We start from the raw sequence: 18,962 nt of genomic DNA, 5'->3' as shown, positions 1-18,962 counted from the left end.
TCACTAGATTTAAGATTGGTGACAATTCTATGAGGTGGAAATATTAACTTATCATATTAAATGCCTCGTGTTGTAATTTTTATGGTCAAACAAAATGTTGGAGAAATATGTCAATATAAATAATATAAATTTTATTTTGCGGTGAAGCCAAAAATATACAATACCATCATCCACCAAACTAAATAAAAACCAATAAGCAAAAGCCAAATTATCTCTACCATCTGCAAGTCCCTCCAAGAGATATTAATATGAACAATGACATCCACCCAACCAATTAAAGATCAAACTAAAACAAAACCAACAAGTAAAAGCCAAATTATCATAACCATCTACATCCCCTGTAGAAACATATCAACATGAACAACACCATCCACCTAATCACATAAAAATCCACAAGTAAAATCACCAAACAAAATAAAAACCAAGTAGCAAAAGCCAAATTATCCAAACAGTATCACAGTGGTGCCTCCGTCGGCGTTCAGCATGGCTTACGGCTTATCCAAGCAATGTCCCCCGGAGCAGCCATTCGAATTCTAGACTTCTTCCACACGCTTCTAGCGAGCCGTATATCCCTGGCACATGCCTTCCCGGCTCACGGCGACGGATCCCCCACGTGTCCCGTAGCACGGGAAAAGTCCGCCCACGCTGTTGCCCTGGACCCGGCTCTAATTAATCAAGCGCACGTAAGTCGTACTCATCCCCAGCAGGATATCATATCCGGGACCACCGTCTCCGATATCCTCCAACCGTTCTACACATCCGACGGTTGATATCGCTCCCCTCGCCCGCGGTATCTTACTCCGCTCCCGCACCCACCCTCCCGCTCTGGGGAACTCTCTCCTTGACTGTGAGGTAGACAGTGCGGTGAGGACCGACAGCTGAAGCTTCCTTTTTAAACCCCGGACGGATGTCCTTCGCGTCCTTTTCCTACGCGAGGGAATTGTCTCTCGGACTCTATCCTCTTGGAGATTTCTCCACCGATGTTCGGAGAGTGCGGGCTCCGGCTGCCGTGCCTCGGCCGCGGGAGGCGGCGGGCGGCGGCAGGGAAGGAGCTGGAGCCGGTGCTGCTGGTGTCCGGCATCGGGGGATCGGTCCTGAACGCGAGGAACAAGAAGACCGGTCGGAAGATCTGTGTCTGGGTCCGGATTCTTCTGGCCAATCTCGAATTCAAGAAATATGTCTGGTCCATGTATAATACGGAGACTGGTATCAGCGACTCCATGCCTTCTTTCCCTCCCCCTCTCTCAAACTAGCTGATAGTGATGGAATTTTGGGATCTGATTTGGTTCTGTGAATGGATTGCTTGAAGTGGATAGTGTAGCCACCGTAACTCGCTGATAGAGTTTTTATTTATTTTTTTGCTGAAAAGGAAGAATCTTCTAGGATTCTTTTATTGGCTAATGAGGATTACCGACCCCAGAAAAGGGTGGGGACAAGCATGATTGTTATATTTATTTTTCTTCTTTTCTATTTCCGCAAAAAAGAAGTATGTAAAAGAAAAAAAATCCTTTTTGGACCTGAACTGAAGTATTTTTGTGATCAAATTAGTAGGTGGTTTGGTTTGGCAGGATATGTAGAGTCGCTCGACCCGGATTATGAAATTGTAGTTCCTGAAGATGATTATGGCCTACATGCAATCGACATTTTAGATCCATCATGGGTAAGTTGGATTTGACCATCAAAATTCATTGTTTTCAACCCAAAAAAAAAAAGGCACTCAAGGTTGATTGTTTCAAGGCTTCATGTCACAAGCCTAGGAAATTTGAAAATTAGAGATTATTGTGAACGATTACCTCATTTTTCTAATTTCCATAGTCTGCTGTTCCTATCTTGATTCAGTATACCTATTTGATTGATTTATCATATGTATCATCCTTTTGTTACTAGCTGCTTGAAACTATTCTATTTTTCTATTGTGATATTCCAGTGGGCTAAATGCTTGCATCTGACTGACGTATATCATTTTCATGATATGATTGATATGCTTGTTGAATGTGGATATGAGAAAGGAACCACATTGTTTGGCTTTGGTTACGACTTTCGTCAAAGCAATAGGTAAGATATTGTTTATTGTTCAATCTGTTCTTGTTGAAGCTAGTTAATTATTTTCAACAATGTGCCATGCGAGACAATCTATAATTCTATATGTTTGTCGATTCCCCAAGCTAATGAGTGGAAAGTGTGGGAATGTTTTCATCATTGAATGTTATGTGTTGTTGACAGAATTGATAAAACATTGGATGACCTGAGAGTAAAATTGGAAAGTGCTTATAAGGCTTCTGGAGGGAAAAAAGTGAATATAATATCCCATTCTATGGGTGGATTGCTTCTTCGGTGCTTCATATCACTATACAATGATGTGCGTATTTTTCCATTTTTACCTTTGTCATTATAAAAATCACTGTCATTTAGTTGGTCATGGTTATGGTTATAAACAATAAACACTATGCAATACTTATACAAGTGGAATGAAGTTCTGAACTGTTTTATAATTTATCAGGTGTTTGCAAAGTACGTAAACAAGTGGATTTGTATAGCGTGCCCCTTTCAAGGTACCTATTTAGAAGGAAAACTTTCTCTCCTATACTTCATATTATACATTTAATTCGGGTTCTTAATGACTTATGGGTTATGTAAATTTTATTCCAAAGTTGAATTTACCTAGATAAATTTGCAATTGATTCTTAATTTGGGATTGCTCTTTAACAGGTGCTCCTGGGTGCATCAATGATTCCCTTCTAACCGGACTGCAATTTGTTTATGGTTTTGAAAGCTTCTTCTTTGTTTCTAGATGGACGATGCATCAACTGGTAATTTGCATTACCAGGACTCTTGTGCCCACCTCCTAAAATCAGTGTTAGAGACGTAACCTAGTTGGATATACATCAGACATTTAGACACTTATAAAACTTTATTTATTTTAGTTTATAGAATTGGCAGAGAGTTGATTACCCCGACAATTAGTTTGACCTGCAATAATAATGTTAAAGTGAGATTTTGTTCTTTTCAGAGTTGGTTAAGAATATGCATATTACAAATTGTCATTTTCCTAAAATTTTTAAGTTAACTGGGAAGTGTGGATGAGAAACATGCATATTGGAAGATCTTAACTTATAATATCCTTTAATATTTTATTTTATAAAAATATTTGAATGATATATTTTATTTAACATTATTTTTTATCTATGTACCCCCGTATCTCTTTTTTTTTCTCCTGTTGCTGAACCAGACACTTGGACACATGTCCGAATCCGATTCTTGTGTCGGTGTCCATGCAACATTGCTGGTAATTCCTTAACATGTAAGTTTGTTTCATTGTGAACCTAAGGTAGTATGGGACTATAGGTGTAAACAAAAAATACCATGCATCAATTTTGAAGGAAAATCAAGCTGCAGCTGCATCATGCTGATCTTCCCTTTGGTTTTTGTTTTTGTTTTTGTTTTTAAGATCACGATGATTTTCCACCCATCCTCCAATTTTTATACATAATATATGTGTGTGTATTTGCATGCATGTCTGCATGTGCATGCGCACGAACATGTGTATATTTCAATTTAATTCTTCTTGCTTAAGTTCTGATACAGCCACTGGAGATCTTCTCAAGAGTTTTGCTATGTTTTTCAAAGATTCCGGCTGCATGTCTGTCCTAAAACCATAAAATCATTTTCTTTGGTTTTTCATTGCATATCATTAAGTTGAAGAGAAACCTAACATGACCACATCTAACAGAAAGAGCTTTCATGTTTTTCACTAGAAACACACATAAGGAAGATAATGGTTAAACCAATTTGTTGCAGGAAGAACTTTTCGTGTTTTCATGACCTTATCTGACAGAAAGAGCTAACTTAACCAAATTGTACAGAGAAATTTACCATGCACAATGCCAAAACTAATTTCTTGAACATATGTATCACTTCTATGAAGCAAGACAATGTCCAATGAAACCATTTGATGAACTTTGCAGTTGATTGAATGCCCATCTATCTATGAAATGCTGCCAAACCCAGAATTCAACTGGAATCAGCAGCCTGTGATTCAAGTCTGGAGAAAACCATCTGAAGACAATGAAGCAGTCAAATTGGATGTCTATGATCCAACAGAGTGCATCTCTTTGTTTGAAGAAGCTCTAAGGGATAATGAGGTATTCATTTTCTGGCTTATATAAAAAGGCATATCAAAAGGCCTTTTTAGACCATTTGCAAGGGTAGGTATTGATGCAGATATGTATGAGTAGTTTCATGTTTGCTTATTGTTCTGTTGTAATTGTTAGTCGTCTAATAAGTCTAAAACAAAGATTAAATGTTGAACAATGTCTTCCATAGAACAAGTTAAAACTCCAAGAGCTTAACAAGAGACAGAACTTAAATAAGCTATATTTTTTGTAATTGATTAGCAACTTAGTCAATTATATTACCTATCATTTAGGTACCAAAAGGGGGAGCAGTTATTAGGACCTGCATTAAACTACTTCATGCAATCATCAATTTCTAGCCTCATTTGAGCTATTCCTAGATATTTAACTAATGGAGTTGTGACTCTGCTACATTATCATTAGCATACAGCCAGGTATTCCTATCCACCTCTATTAATGAGGCCAGCTTAACTGAATTTCCTTGTTAATGTAAATAACTATGGAGGGAGTGTTGTTGAAAACTGAGAGTAAGAGTTAGCAAGCAAAATATATGTAACATTTTATCAATCACAAAAAGTCAATTTGCATATATTTGATCATGTTGAGCACTGTTGGTGAATCTTACAAGGATGAAGATACTTGATATGATACATGGCCATACACATTATAGAGCATCGGATTATAAGGAATGTTTGCTAGTTGATGATCTTTAGTCCTCCTTTGCTTTTAATCCAAACACAGGTTTTTTGCTCAGCAATATTTCATATTCAAGTTAAAACATGACTTACAACTAAAGTTTTGTATTCATGCATTATTCTTACATTGCAATTTGATATACCTCTAGTCTGGCTCAGTCAGGTTATTATATCAAAATAATGATGATTTAAGAGGTGGTATGTATAATCAATACCATGCTGGCTATTTAAGCATACCATGGAGTTATGTACTGCATGTGCCCATCTGTATCATGTTTTGACCCATTCTGTTTGCCATGCACTGATCCAAACCAATACATATCTTCTTCTTGGAGTTGAGCTCTGGTGCATGACTGACTACATGACTAGCATGACACGGGATAATATGAAACCATATCATGCCAAACTGTATTGTTCATATTATGTTGGACAATGATAGTTGCTTGTTGGTATGTTGTGGGCCTTGTGGCACACTGTATTTTAATCCATGATTCAAAATATGGTTCAACTCTTAAGATACTCATGCAGTCTAATAGAGTTGGCCAATCAATTTAGTCAGAAATCTTCTCATTTAGTAGTTTCCTCCACAGAATTGCTTTTTGACTAGATACTGCTTTCTCTTTCTGCTTTGAAAGGTTTTATCATTGCTCCAGCATGTCTCTATCATTATCACTGAGTCAGAAGCTCAATGTAAGAATGACCATATTAGACAAGTACCAAAGCACTACGGTGCACATTGCACCATTGTTTATACAGATATTAAAATACTTCAAATTATCTCAGCAAGCTCCATGCAGAAAAGACCTTCATCTTAACATACAAGTGTAAACTGATCTTTCCAAACAGAAGAACAATCACTTTGTACCTGAATACTTTTTTCTTTTTTGGTTCATACTAGCTTCCCATGTTTATGTTGCGAATATAATCTTAAAAATTCTCTTTCTGTTGCATTTCTATTAGAGTGAATCATTAAACTTCTCACGGTGTTGCTGGTACATTGCTAAGTAAGGAAAATTGTGTCTGATTTGCTTAAAAATTGTATAAAACTTTGGAATAACTTCAGGGTATAGGTAATTATTTTCTTTGCATGTAAGGTCTCTTTAGTAAACTTCTTCTTACAAGAACTCATCTAAAATGTAACCTATATTAGATTTTCTTTCCTCATTACTTCTGTCTAGCTATTTTTATGCGACTGTTGTAATTGATACATTTTTTTGAATTTTGATGTTACTTGTGTCATGTGACAGTACCTATGACTAAGCATGTCAAAGTTGCAACAGATTCATTTGGAGTTGTGCTTTTTCAGAATTGAATAGTGACATATATATATGTGTGATATATATAAATTGCATATAATTAAATCCTCGGTTTACCCATGCTTATCTGTTTCATTCTCTGACTTCTTGTTGTAGCTGACATATAATGGGAAGTCTATTGCTCTACCATTCAATTTTTCAATCCTCAAATGGGCTGCCGATACTCGCCAAATTCTTGACAATGCTCAATTACCAAGCAGTGTTGGCTTCTATAACATATATGGGACATCATTTGACAGTCCGCATGATGTCTGGTATGGGGTTTTAACTATTGTTTTCCTACTCTAGCTTTAAGGAAATGCTAATATGACTCTAATTTTTCTTCCAAGTTTTTGAAGGCCATTCACTTTTTCATTTTATTAAATAAAGGATCATGCTTGGATATGTTCTTGAGATTCTTTAATTTTTACACCATTTCACAACCTTCTCTAATTGCAATATATCTTTCCTCAAAAAAAAAAAAACATCTATATCAGCATTTCACTTAACTTGCATCCTTAGGTCTATTCTATCGTGGATCTCAACTTGGTCTCTAACAGGTTGGTTTTTCTTAGCTTTTTGTTTCATAATTTAGGCCTGTCTCACGGTTTAGTTGCTGTGTGATCTCTCCCGGAACGATATAAGCCCGTATTAATCCCATAACAACCCAACCAAGCATGATAATTGTACCTTTGATATTCTGTTGCTCAGCTTGGCCTTTGCTATGTCTCTTTTAACTCGATTTCTTCAAGCAATCAAAATATCACCTGGGTTACAAAGGCTAGGATTGACAATGCATATAGAGCTGACTGAGGCCTTGGCTTGTAAAGAAATCCAGGGTTAGTGTATGGGTGCCTGTTTATATCGCTTAGCTAGGCTTGTTGGCAGCCATATTTGTCATGTATGGTTTTGTTTATAAGGTCCAATAGTAGTATCCTAAGATAGTAAGAGTAATATGAATATTGAAAATTTATTATATTGATATCATTTTGATCTGTGAGCAGGCAGTAAACTCATTAGGAAATGCTTGCATGTGGTAAATATTGGAAGCTTTATGCATCAACTCTCCTACCACTCATGCCTATCAAAAGTCAACAAATCCCTACTCTGTGAACAGGAATTTCAGAATATAATCCTCTACCTTTGGTACTTAATGGAAACAGCTATCTGTACTTTAGTTTTTTTTTTTTTTTTTTAATTTCTTTTTTTCATGGTTAATATAATTTTCTTATCAGTTATGATTTCAGAAGAAACTGTGTGTACAGTTTCTGATAATTTTAAGAAGTCAAAGCTGGCCAAACTTTAAGTTAGTGATTCTCTTCTTCAGACCATGTGTGAAACAAGGGAAAATACAAGCTTAGTCCTTGATCTTATCCTTAGAAGGAAAACCATCTTTTTGTATCTTCATTTTTGTCATTAGTTATCCTTTTTCCTGAACTTTTGTCTTTTTTTCCAAAGTAAGGTCTGTTTTTAGTTTTCGGTGTGGCTGAGTGTAAAGCTGCTCCAATAATGCTCTCTTCAAACGTCTTGTGCTGTAATAGTCGGTCAAGTGATATACTATAAATGAAAGAAATAAAGATTATTAGTACATGTCGGTTGGCACGATAAATATGACATGGTAGGACTGCCAGTCCCTTACAGCACGTGGCATTGGCACAGTACTGGCTGCATGTCAGTGCATAGCATGAAACTCTGGGATCGGAACACTAACACAACCTTATGCATCTATGAAACTGTTTAAAAAGAATTAGTACAAGACTTTATGATTGGTGAATGTAAGAACATGGTTACTTTGTGTATATTAGCATGGAGGTACACATGATCAACAATAAATAGTTTAATAACATCTGAGCCATGGATTACTGCTAAGCTAGTGTCTGTCTCATTGCAAGTATCCTCCATGATAAAGTTAAGGTTGTTCAGACTTCACAGTCTCTAGAATAGATAATTCTTCAATCTGCTGCTAACTAGGTTCATCAGTAGTGCTGTGAATAACCAATTTGTCATTGGTCTCCACAAACCTACAGATTTCGGAATTATTGTTATCAAGGAACAGTGTCATCCCTCATCTTTTAATGTATTTGTAACAACTCTTGCATTTCCATTTTATTATCCATTTTTGCATCATTGGATAAATGATCACACATGTCAGGTTATGGATACAAGGGCTCATAATTGCAATATAAGATTATAATGGATATCTTATATTTCTGTTATGCTATTGTTGATGTATAAATACAAAATTCTATAACATTACTGGGAAAAGATACCAATTTCAGAAAATGATTGCTAATGCTAGAACACCCAGTATTTATATTGATGTGTTCCTAGCATATGGTAGGAGGTAAACAGCCATCAGAAATGGCCATGTTCAAAATATTGATTGATGAGAGCTAGAGTAAAGAGCATTGTGAGTTTCATTCCATTCTTTTTCCAATTCTACTAAGGAGATTATTCTCAGCTCTGTGATCTATGTTCACAATAATGTTCCCTCCAAATCCTACAATGATGATTACTTATATATTCTCGTAAAAGAATTACCTGGTCTGTTGTTCCCGGTGTCCCACGTATAATTGACTTTAGATGACTCACATGTAATTATATCTTCATAGTTCCAACCTTTCCCCCTTTCAACTCCTATCAACTATTAGTATTATGCAACATAAAAAATGATACCAAATCTCTCAACTATCCTTCAAAAATTTATTTTCTCTTCTTCACCTATTGCATACAATACAGAATGTTGACCCTAATGTCCACCATGATATTTTAGGGAATTAAAGGACTAGATTATTGCACTTCTTCCTTTTTTTTTTTTTTTTTTTTTTTTTTTTTTTTTAACAGAGCGTGTCATAGTAGGGAATAGTATCCCATTAATGTACAAACCGAACTCCATAAACTTTTTCTGGCACACTTATTTTTGTATATTCTTGAATGTTCCAGAAGTGATCTTTCCGTTCTTATAGGTTGCCTATCTGTCATGCTTGCTTTTATAGAAGTGATACTTGTTTGTCATTTTTGGATTGTGATAATAAGCATTACTCAAAAGCCTTGTGTGGACTATTTGAAATTGTGTTTTTAGATAAATATTTTATAGGAATTAGCTAAAGTGAGAATCTTAACATGCTTCTACTTGTTTGTTGCAGCTATGGATCGGAAACATCACCTATCACAAACTTGTCAGAAGTATGCCACACCACGGTATCTGACACATCATCTCCTTATAATTTATGCTTCTTAACGTTGTTTCAATCATTGATTTTAGAGATATCTGAATTCTTGATGGTTGGTTCTCAGCCTGAATATACTTACGTGGATGGAGATGGGACTGTTCCTGCTGAATCAGCTAAGGTAAATTTTAAATAAGAAAATTGTCTAATGTATAAAAAGAAGATGGAAACTTTTCCAAATATAAGAAAATAGTTGTTCTTATCGATGAAAGAAATTTGAGCTTAGTCATATCTAAACTATAACAATAAATTAAAGTAACATTGCATGCCTGTTTGTGCCAGCCACGTGGTTCTATATGCAACTTGGTAGCATGCCATATCCAAACATGATATGACGTCTCTGTTCTTCTGTACCAGCACCAACAGGCATACCATGTTTGGTACAGTACCATATTGTACCAGACTACCAGTAAGGTTCCAGTACTGGTGATTGTAGCGGTACGCTAACTCTTGAGTCATGCATTTCGGGTCAGACTGATACCAAAAACCATTTGTCACACCTGTGATCCGCTCCTGTTTTCTGACCAGTATCAAGATACTTAAATTAATATCTAGTTCTCCACTCCTGCTCATACGTTTTTAGTCTTCCTAAGGTGTGATTCCTGCAATTTTGTTCTTCTTGCTCTTGGATAGCAAATAGCTTCAGTCCAAATTAGATAAGTTATTGAAATGTTCAGCATGTTGTTTTTTTTCTTAAACCACTGCAAGACTTAAGAAAAACCTGAATTCTTAAAAAAATTGTACTTTTTCTGCTCGCTTGCATTAAGTCACTGTCTGAAAGTTTCATTCATCACTCGCTGGCTTCTAAATTCTGTAACATAGTTGATAATATCTTGTTACTTGTGAAAAGTGTGACATGGGCATTGCTATGATAGAGTGACAGTGCGAAAATTGGAATCTTGACAGTGTGAAAATTGGCTTGTAGGAGTGTTGTAAACATGGTTTCAGAAACCATCAGAATAGGATGGTACGACCAATTCCGTACCATTCCAGCACGAAACTGGCACCTCGAGATGCTGAAACCCTGTAGCTTGCTACATCCAGCCATACCAGTCTATATTGGTGCGATCCAGCAGTTTTTAAAAAAAAAAAAAAAAAAATCAGTCAGTATTTGTATGCATCATCGGTATTGGTACTGTATCAGATACAATACTGTTCCAATGAAAAAATGGTACAAGATTCAATACTGACATTTAAAATCCTTCTTGTAAATCATTCTTAATCCTTGTTGTTGGAGACTTCATCTCTTTGGTGCATTTTTCGTTTATATTCATTTTTTGATATTTAATTTCTTTTCATTTTTTGCTTTTTGGTTAGGCTGATGGATTTGCAGCAGTAGCAAGAGTTGCAGTTGAAAGTACCCATAGAGAGTTGTTGAAAGACAAGAGAGTGTTTCAACTTTTGAAGCAATGGTTGGGTGTGAACGACAACTCACAGCACTCTATGTCAAGTTCCAAAGTGATGGATGTTTCTATAGAGCCAATTCCAATTGAGTTGGCTACCAGGGATCTCTTGTAGTAGTTGTGAATGTTCCTTCGAATCAAGTGATGATGTAACACAGAAATCTGCATGAAAGAAGTTAAAAAGCTGAGATGCGCCTTCTTCAGGATATTTTTTGGTGCCTGAGTGGTGCCTGCAAGAATGTCAACTTACAGACTACCGGGTGGTGAAAACCCAAGTTTTACAGAAGCTCTCACTATGAAACTTTATTTTCCACATATTGATTGTGGTCATTGGTCACATTTGCCGTGCTGAAATGTTCGTTATGTAGTGTCCATCGACATTTCCTTTTGTTGGGCAGTACAACATCCTAATAAGCATCTTTGTAAGGATGATGGCCATTGTGCTGAGCGTAATAAATCTGGAGTTAAAACATCCTATTTGTGTTGGCAGAATCAAGCACCGGATAAGCGTGTTGTTTTCTTTAACTAGTTTTCTGTATGGTACTTGTGACATGACCATTGCCAGATTTAAATGTTCATAAAGTTCAAAATTAAGGAATATCACTCGAGAATATTTATGCACAATAATTATCATCAAGAACCAAACTCATAATATTTATAATGTTGCTAAATGCTTTTCTATAATTTCTGAGGGTCCTTGTAACCGTTGTTGAGTGTTCTTCAAACCCAAAATAGTCGTCAAAAATCATTCAGTGATTGCTTGAACAAAACTTGAGCTTGAATCAAGGTTTTAACTAAGCTCAGCTGACATTTGAATTGATTTCAACTTGATAAATAGTACCAAACCACTCGAAATAAGCTTGAGTTTTATTGAAAGTTAAATTGATGTTAGATCTGATTAAATAATAAACAAGTTAAGTTTCAATGTAATTTTTAAATTTGAAATTGATTTCAAGCCAAACTTGATCAAACGAAGTCCAAGGAAGCTCTATTTGATTAAGATCAGCTCTATTCCACTCGCTTGCTGCTGTAGTTCTTGTCATCAGGGTAAATTCGTTCAAACAATCCACAGCATCAAATAACAACGTGCGTGGAGAGGTATTCTGTGGGCAGGTTCAGAAAATTTGGAACACAACCAAACAATCTTCTATTAGTGAAATCCCTTAGGCAGGTTGTGTCTGTTGCTTAAAATAACACAGAAATTTCCTGGACTAGATTCCGGCAAACAGCTAATCAGGACTTTTCTTTTTTTTTTTTTTGTGGCGCTTTTATCGGAGCCTTTCCAACGTTCATATCAGTGGATCTCTCCTACGAGCCTCCCTCCTCTCACAGTCTAGTAAAATATAAGTTCGTCTAGATAGCCTAATTTGCTCATGTTCTATTTATTTTACTTATACTGTCTTCTGGGTTTAACTTCTTCATTCATCTCTCATAAGTTGATTCCAATAGGAAGGCAGTGTCTGCTTTAATCTATATATGTGCTTTCTGTAACATGACATACAGAATTATTAATAAATTCGCTCGGCAATGCGAAGTCACTCACCCACTTGCTGTACTATGCTGCGATTAGGCAATGCAGATGAGCTTTTTTTTTTTTTTTTTTTTTTGGTAAGATGAGCTATTTTAATTAAATGATGCGAAGCAAATTTTGCTCCTAAAATATTTTTAATTGTCACATGATAACCACATGTTGCAATTTCAAATGATGCAATTGACGGAGATAAACTGCAATATCGCAATGGATCATTTAAGTTACTTAATTATCGAGGGGTCAAAAAAAAAAAAAAATAATTTATCTAATTTAATGGGACAAGTGAGATCACTATGTAAACATCGAGCATTGTTATACTGGCCGATATTTTTAGGTTCTCTTTTGGTCTATACCAGCAGAGCCATCAGAGTCTCAATATAAAATACGCTCTTTGATCTCAGTCAAAATAAACCCGTATCTTGGACTGCTTCTGGTATTGCCAATTTCCCGAGTGGACTGAAATTCAAGATTAAAAATCTTGCTTAAATATTTTTATTTCAAGGGCTCGGATCCTTTTATGAAAGCAAGTTCTACCAATTGATATTTGTTGTATATTTTTATGAAAATTTCAAGATATTCCAATTGCAAACCGTTTAATTAGCCGTCACCCACACGTCCTGTTAACAAATTTTAACGATGAGCTAAATAGTCAACTGCCTCTTCTTCCCAAGTAGATCCTCCTTCTAGGAATGAACGAGTATTTAAGATCAGCATTTAGGGCCTGTTTTTTTTGATGGATAAATATTAAAAATAAGTTGACTAACATTTTTATTGATCAATGTATCTATGTTCCCATCCTTTGCAAGATAGATAATTTATTCTTTTTATAGATAGCACTTATTTATGAAATTAAAAAAAATCATACTCACTAAAGATCAATTTTTTTATGGATAAATATTATAAAAAAATTGATTAATTTTTTCATTGACTAATTTATCAATATTCTCATATTTTTCAAAATGAATAAATTACTTTTCTGTAGATAGCATTTATCCATTAAATAGAAAAAAATTTTATCCATCAAAGGGTGGCTAAATTATTTTCACATCAACCGAAAAATATAATCTTTCTAATTCATTCATAATATATCTTTAACCTTATAATAAGAATAATAATATAATAGAATATAATAATATATAATAATATAATAATAAAATATAATATTATATATTAATATATAATAATATATAATAATATATTGTAATAATATAATAATATATTATATTATGATAAAAATATATCACCTTATACTATTATAGATAATGATATTTATATAGTAAAAAATATTATGAAAAATATAAATAGATCTTAACAACACATTCAGAAAATTAGTAATTAGGAAGTGGCTAAATCATTTTTTCATCAGCTAATAAAGTATATATTTAATTTTATTCCTAAGATGTCGTGTTCTCATTTTTCAATCCTTTATCATTCAATGCCCAATAATTCAGTTGTCCATTTTTTTCAAATTTAAAAAATATAAAAAATATTATAAAAAATATGGATAAATTTTAGTACTTCATCTAGAAAAATAATAATGTAAAGAGAAATGGATAACAGATTTCGAAGTCAATTTTTTATATATAAAAAAATATAAATAAATTATTTTTTATTTAAATATTATTTGAGAAATATTTATATAAAAAATATAAATTTTTAGATAAATTTTTTACTCATAGATATACGGATCTTAAGAGATTTCATCACGTTGGATTGAATGCAGATAATTATTACCGGCAACAGAATTGTCCGTGGATGACTCGTATTATGGCAGCTACAGCACGGTGAATCTGTGGAGATGCATGCAGAAGGGTCCATCTTAAACCTTTCTACTAAATGCATACATGAATACATCACCGAGAAATCGCTTATAGAAGCAAAGGAGGCAGAACAAAAACTCATATAGGGCAAGAGAAAAAATTATAAAACAGATATTATTATTTATCATATTTTTAAAAATATCAATCTAAAAGGAGAAATCTAAACATTAAAGACTTCTCCTACTAAAAAAAAAAAAAATGATATACTCTTTCATCCTCATTTTTATAATATATTTTTTAATCAATATATATCATATGGTCAAGTGATACATACCAAGCAAATTAGTCATAAAAAATCAATATATATCCTCAAATAAATCGGTATATAGTTTCTGAAATATTGAGTTCATCATATGGCTAGATGATACACTTAGTAAATTAGTCATCAAGTAAATCAATACATACCTCCAAACAAATTGATATATGATTTTCAAAATATTATGTTTATCAATACACACTGTATTATATGATGATACACACTCATCGACTTCCTGATATATATATAGTAAACTTCTTTGATACACACCTAATAATAATTCATTACACATCTATAGATAAATCAATATATAATTTTTAGAATATGGAGTTTATCAATACATAGTATACGGTTAGATGATCACACTTAGCAATTTAGTCATCTAACAATCCAATTGATGTAGATGTCTTAGCTGGTGCGAACCGTGATTTGAAAAAACAGGTCCGAAAGATTAAGACACTGAGCTGATTGCATCGAATCATATCGATTTTGATACTGCTATGCTAAAACGGCCATAACTCTCTCATCCGATGTCAGAATCGCTATTATGACCTCAATTTGGAAAGCTCTTTTCGTGTTCTACAAGCTTGGCACTTTGCCGCCACTTTCAATTTCAGAGCCTAATTTAATTGTTTAACAAGTCAGCAGGAGTCCGAAAGAATCCTAGTCGAATTTGAAGTCTTAGTTGTAGTTTAATCTTTTTTCTATTTTGTTTTAGACTCCTTTTGCTATTAGGTTAGGACTTCTACTCTTATAATAAGGTCCCTTTGGCCAATGTTATAATTAGTTTAATTTATTTCGTGATTATTAAATCAAAACTCTAGAAAAGAGAGTTTCATCTTTTGTTTTGCCATTTTTTTTTGTTTTACGCATCTTCTCTCTCTCTCCATTGAAACATGGCCTAGGGCTACATCAGTTGGTATCAGAGCCCTACAGATCCGTGAGCGGAGATTCATCCTTATGGTCCAAATGGCAGGTGATGGTCACAAAAAGAACCAATTTGCAAATCAGGTGGCGACAGCTAGGGCTGTCAAAATAGACTTGGTCCACAGGACCGACTCGATCCAACTCTGTAAATGGGGTGGGCTGAGCTGCCATATGAATAGGCCAAATAACAACCTGACCTGTTTGGCCTGCCCCACATCAGCCCAAGGGCTAATATGAGTTGGGTCGGGCTAGTCCGGGTGGGCCATGAAAGCATTAAAAAAAATTTTAAAAAAATTCTATTCATTTTTTAATCCCTGACTCCTGAACCCCACTGCCCTACATCGCCGGCCGCTGCTGCAGACCAGCAGGACGATCACCTCCATCGGTTCCTCTCCCTTTTGTCTTCCAGCTCTACAGATACCCCCTCCTCCTCCTCCTCATCGCCGATGCTACCGCCTCCGACCTCTGAGTCCGATCACGAATCAAGATACGTCGGTCTCTCTTCCCTTTTGCTGACGGATGCCCCTTCATCCAACCTTCGGACGAACCCCCTCCTTCTCCTCCTCCTCCTCGTCGGCGCCGCCACCTTCGAGTCAAATCCGGCCACAGCTTCTTCACCTTCTTGGGCTCTCTCGATCTCTCCACTCTCTGAGTCAGATCCGTGCCACCTCTCCTCGGGCTCTCTCGATCTCTCTCCACTCTCCAGACTCGACCGCTCGAGGCACCACCACCTCCGAGTCAAATTTGACCGCGGCTCCTTCTCCTCCTCGGGCTCTCTCGATCTCTCTGCTCTCTGAGTTAGATCCGTGCCGCCTCTGGCCTCCCCTCAGGCTCTCTCGGTCTCTCTCCGCTTTCCAAGCTCAATCGCTCAAGGCTCTTCCCCTCTCGGGCTCTCAATCTCTTATTTTTTCACTTTTTACTCTTCAGTCATTTGAGGTTCCAGGCCCATGGACTGACCTGGCTCGACCCATGGCCCTTAAAGGGCTGGGTTGGGCCAGCTATATTGTGTCTTATTTTTTGGCTGGGTCGGGCCCAACCCATGGCCTTTAAAGGGCTGGGTTGGGCCAGCTATATTGTGTCTCATTTTTTGGCTGGGTCTAGCCTGGTCCAGCCCATCAAATTTTAGGCCCTTGTAGGCTGGGCCGGGTTGGATCAGACTAGCCCATTTTGATAGTACTAGCGGTAGCCCATAATGAAATCATACAATGAGAATGGGATCTAATGATAGAGTATGAAGATTTGAAGAGATAGATGACGGAACTGATTACGCATCTTATGCAGTTAGAAACTTGAAAGACAAAATTTGAAACTGATCCAAAAGATCGCAGATCTGATGAAGAGATTTCAGATTTCGAGAACCCCTTCCATAGGGGTATTCCCACTCGTTGATGTGAAGCACGAGGCGATTCATTTGAGCATCCAATCCGCTGGTTCGATTCCATTAAAATAGATATGTCTGAATATTCGGATAGCCTACAAATAGAGGTATTCCTCAATTGGCTGGATCAAATTGAGTATATCTTCGAGTACAAGGAGATCCCAAATGACAAGAAGGTGAAGCTTATTACACTGAAGCTGACAGGTCGGGCTTTTGCCTGGTAGCAATAACTGAAGAAAATCAGGAAGCACAGAGGCAAGCCAAAAATCTAAGATTAAGAGAAAATGAAGAAGACATTGAGGGAGCAATTTTTGTCCTTCAATAACATGCAATCCCTATATTAGCACCTACAAAACCTTCGATAAGGACCTAGATTTGTGGATGAGTATACGGAGGAATTCTACCAATTGATCGCTAGAAACAAATTAGTGAAAAATGAAGAGCAGATGGTCGCAGATATCTTGGTGGATTATGATAGCAGATCTAAGATGCTTTGAGACTCCACACCTTGTGGACAGTCAAAGAAGCGTAGCACCGTGCTGTAGTCGCTGAGGAGCAGCTGCGACATAGGCCTATGCCCAGATCTGATCTTCTTCTACGAAGCAACCAAGCATCAGAAAATTAGCCTCGATGCAACATAGCTTCTATCCCTCCTATTCGTAGTGCTATTGATACGAGATCCTTGAAGCCAATCTCAGTAGAATCTTCCATGCTGAGGTGCTACAATTGTGGTAAAATCAGGCACATGCGAAGTAAGTGTAAAAAACCTGCTAGATGGCACGGGAAGCAATTACTGATCGAAGAAGAAGAGACATCTGATGAGGATCAAGAGCCTACCTATGATGAAGGAGGCAAAGAGGAAGATAATCCCTTATTATTTAGGGATAAAGGAGAGGCTTAAGTTGTTCGAATGGTTCCTTATTATTTAGGGATAGAGGAGAGGCTTTAGTTCTTCGAAAAAGTCTGCTTGCTCCAAAAAAGGAGGAAGACTAGAGGCGGACCAATATCTTCCATACTTGTTGTACTATTAAAAATAAGGTCTGCAAGATCATCATCGATGGAGATAGCTGTGAGAATATCATCTCTTAAGAGGCCATCTTTAAACTGAATTTGATCACAGAAAAGCATCCTTAGTTGTACAAGCTATCATAATTTTGAAAAGGGAGTGAGGTGGTTGTCAACCATCACTATTTTATCTCGTTTTCTATCAAACAAAAGTACTTCGACAAAATTTGGTGCGAAGTTGTTGCTATGAATATTTATCATCAGCTTTTAGAGAGGTCTTGGTAGTATGATTACATCATCACTTATGATGGATGTCGGAATACCTATACATTCTGGAAGGAATGTTAAAAGATTACTCTGGTGCCGATGAAGAAGGAAGATCTACCTACATCAAAGTCAGAGATCAGCATCAACCTTCTGATGAATCTCTTACTTGCAAGAAGCATTGGATTCTTCAAACTCGAGGACGAGTTCTTTCCAACTTGGAGAGTATGACGCAGACATCTTGTTGGTGCAAACCGTGATTTGAAGAAACGAATCCGAAAGATCAAAAAACTAGATTGATTGCACTGGATTTTGTCGATTTTGATACTACTGTGCTAGAACGCCCATAAATCTCTCATCCGGTGTCAGAATTACTATTATGACCTTAATTTAGAAAACTCTTTTCATACTCTATAAGCCTGACGCATTGCCGCCACTAATCATTTCGGCGCCTAATTTAATCATTTAATTGGTCAATAAGAGTCCAAAAGAATCTTAGATAAATTGAAAATCTTAGTCATAGCCTTAATTTGTTTCTTATTTTGTTTCAAATTCCTTTTGTTATTAGGTTAGAACTTTTACTCTACAAATAAGATCCCTTTGGCCAATATTGTAATCAGTTTAATTTATTTTGTGATTATTAAATCAAAACTTCAGAGAAGAGAGTTTTTTCTTTCCTTTTATCATTTTTTTTTATTTTGTACGTCTTCTTTCTCTCTCCATCGAAACGTGGCCTTAGACTGCTCACCAATACACATCTCTAAATAAATTAATAAATAATTTTTAAAATATTATGTTCATCAATACACATAACGTAATATGGTAATACATACTTATTAATTTTTTGGTACTATTATAAGCTTATTTGGTACACACTAATAATGATTCAATACACATATCTAGGTAAATTGATACATAATTTTTAAAATATACTTTTTACGTAAAGATATGTATTGGATCACTACCAAAATATATATTTACAATATATACCAGAAAATCAATAAGTGCATATTACTAGGCCATAT

At 35.8% G+C, this 18,962-nt stretch overlaps 1 protein-coding gene across 6 annotated transcripts; it reads left to right on the top strand.

Moving 5' to 3' along the window:
• The first annotated feature begins 869 nt into the window (after positions 1–869).
• On the top strand, positions 870–11,228 carry LOC105038135 (phospholipase A(1) LCAT3). Of its 6 annotated transcripts, none has more exons than XR_003799763.2 (12): positions 871–1,206; positions 1,569–1,660; positions 1,928–2,055; positions 2,224–2,359; positions 2,501–2,552; positions 2,710–2,810; positions 3,966–4,142; positions 6,241–6,398; positions 9,270–9,324; positions 9,421–9,474; positions 10,279–10,524; positions 10,671–10,807. XR_003799763.2 is itself a non-coding variant. In XM_073256016.1 (12 exons), the coding sequence occupies exons 1-11, from the start codon at positions 981–983 to the stop codon at positions 10,381–10,383; spliced, it is 1,284 nt and encodes a 427-aa protein (XP_073112117.1). In that variant the 5' UTR covers positions 871–980; the 3' UTR covers positions 10,384–10,415; positions 10,671–10,808. The 6 variants fall into 6 exon arrangements, 5 of the variants coding, with proteins under 5 accessions (XP_010912143.1, XP_073112117.1, XP_010912144.1 ...); XM_073256016.1 differs by having other exon boundaries at positions 10,279–10,415; positions 10,671–10,808; XM_010913842.4 differs by lacking the exon at positions 10,279–10,524 and having other exon boundaries at positions 877–1,206; positions 10,671–11,228.
• Positions 11,229–18,962: the final 7,734 nt, after the last annotated feature.

Source organism: Elaeis guineensis, chromosome 1, assembly GCF_000442705.2.
Source record: "Elaeis guineensis isolate ETL-2024a chromosome 1, EG11, whole genome shotgun sequence".
NCBI lineage: Eukaryota > Viridiplantae > Streptophyta > Magnoliopsida > Arecales > Arecaceae > Elaeis > Elaeis guineensis.
This window is presented reverse-complemented; position numbering and strand designations above follow the sequence as displayed.

Excerpts from the sequence above, each read along its gene's own strand:
- LOC105038135 (XM_010913841.4), top strand. The coding sequence starts at position 981 with ATGTTCGGAGAGTGCGGGCTCCGGCTGCCGTGCCTCGGCCGCGGGAGG. Across the intron at positions 2,360-2,500 it reads TCATATCACTATACAATGAT|GTGTTTGCAAAGTACGTAAA; the intron begins GTGCGTATTTTT and ends ATAATTTATCAG. Across the intron at positions 4,143-6,240 it reads AAGCTCTAAGGGATAATGAG|CTGACATATAATGGGAAGTC; the intron begins GTATTCATTTTC and ends TTCTTGTTGTAG.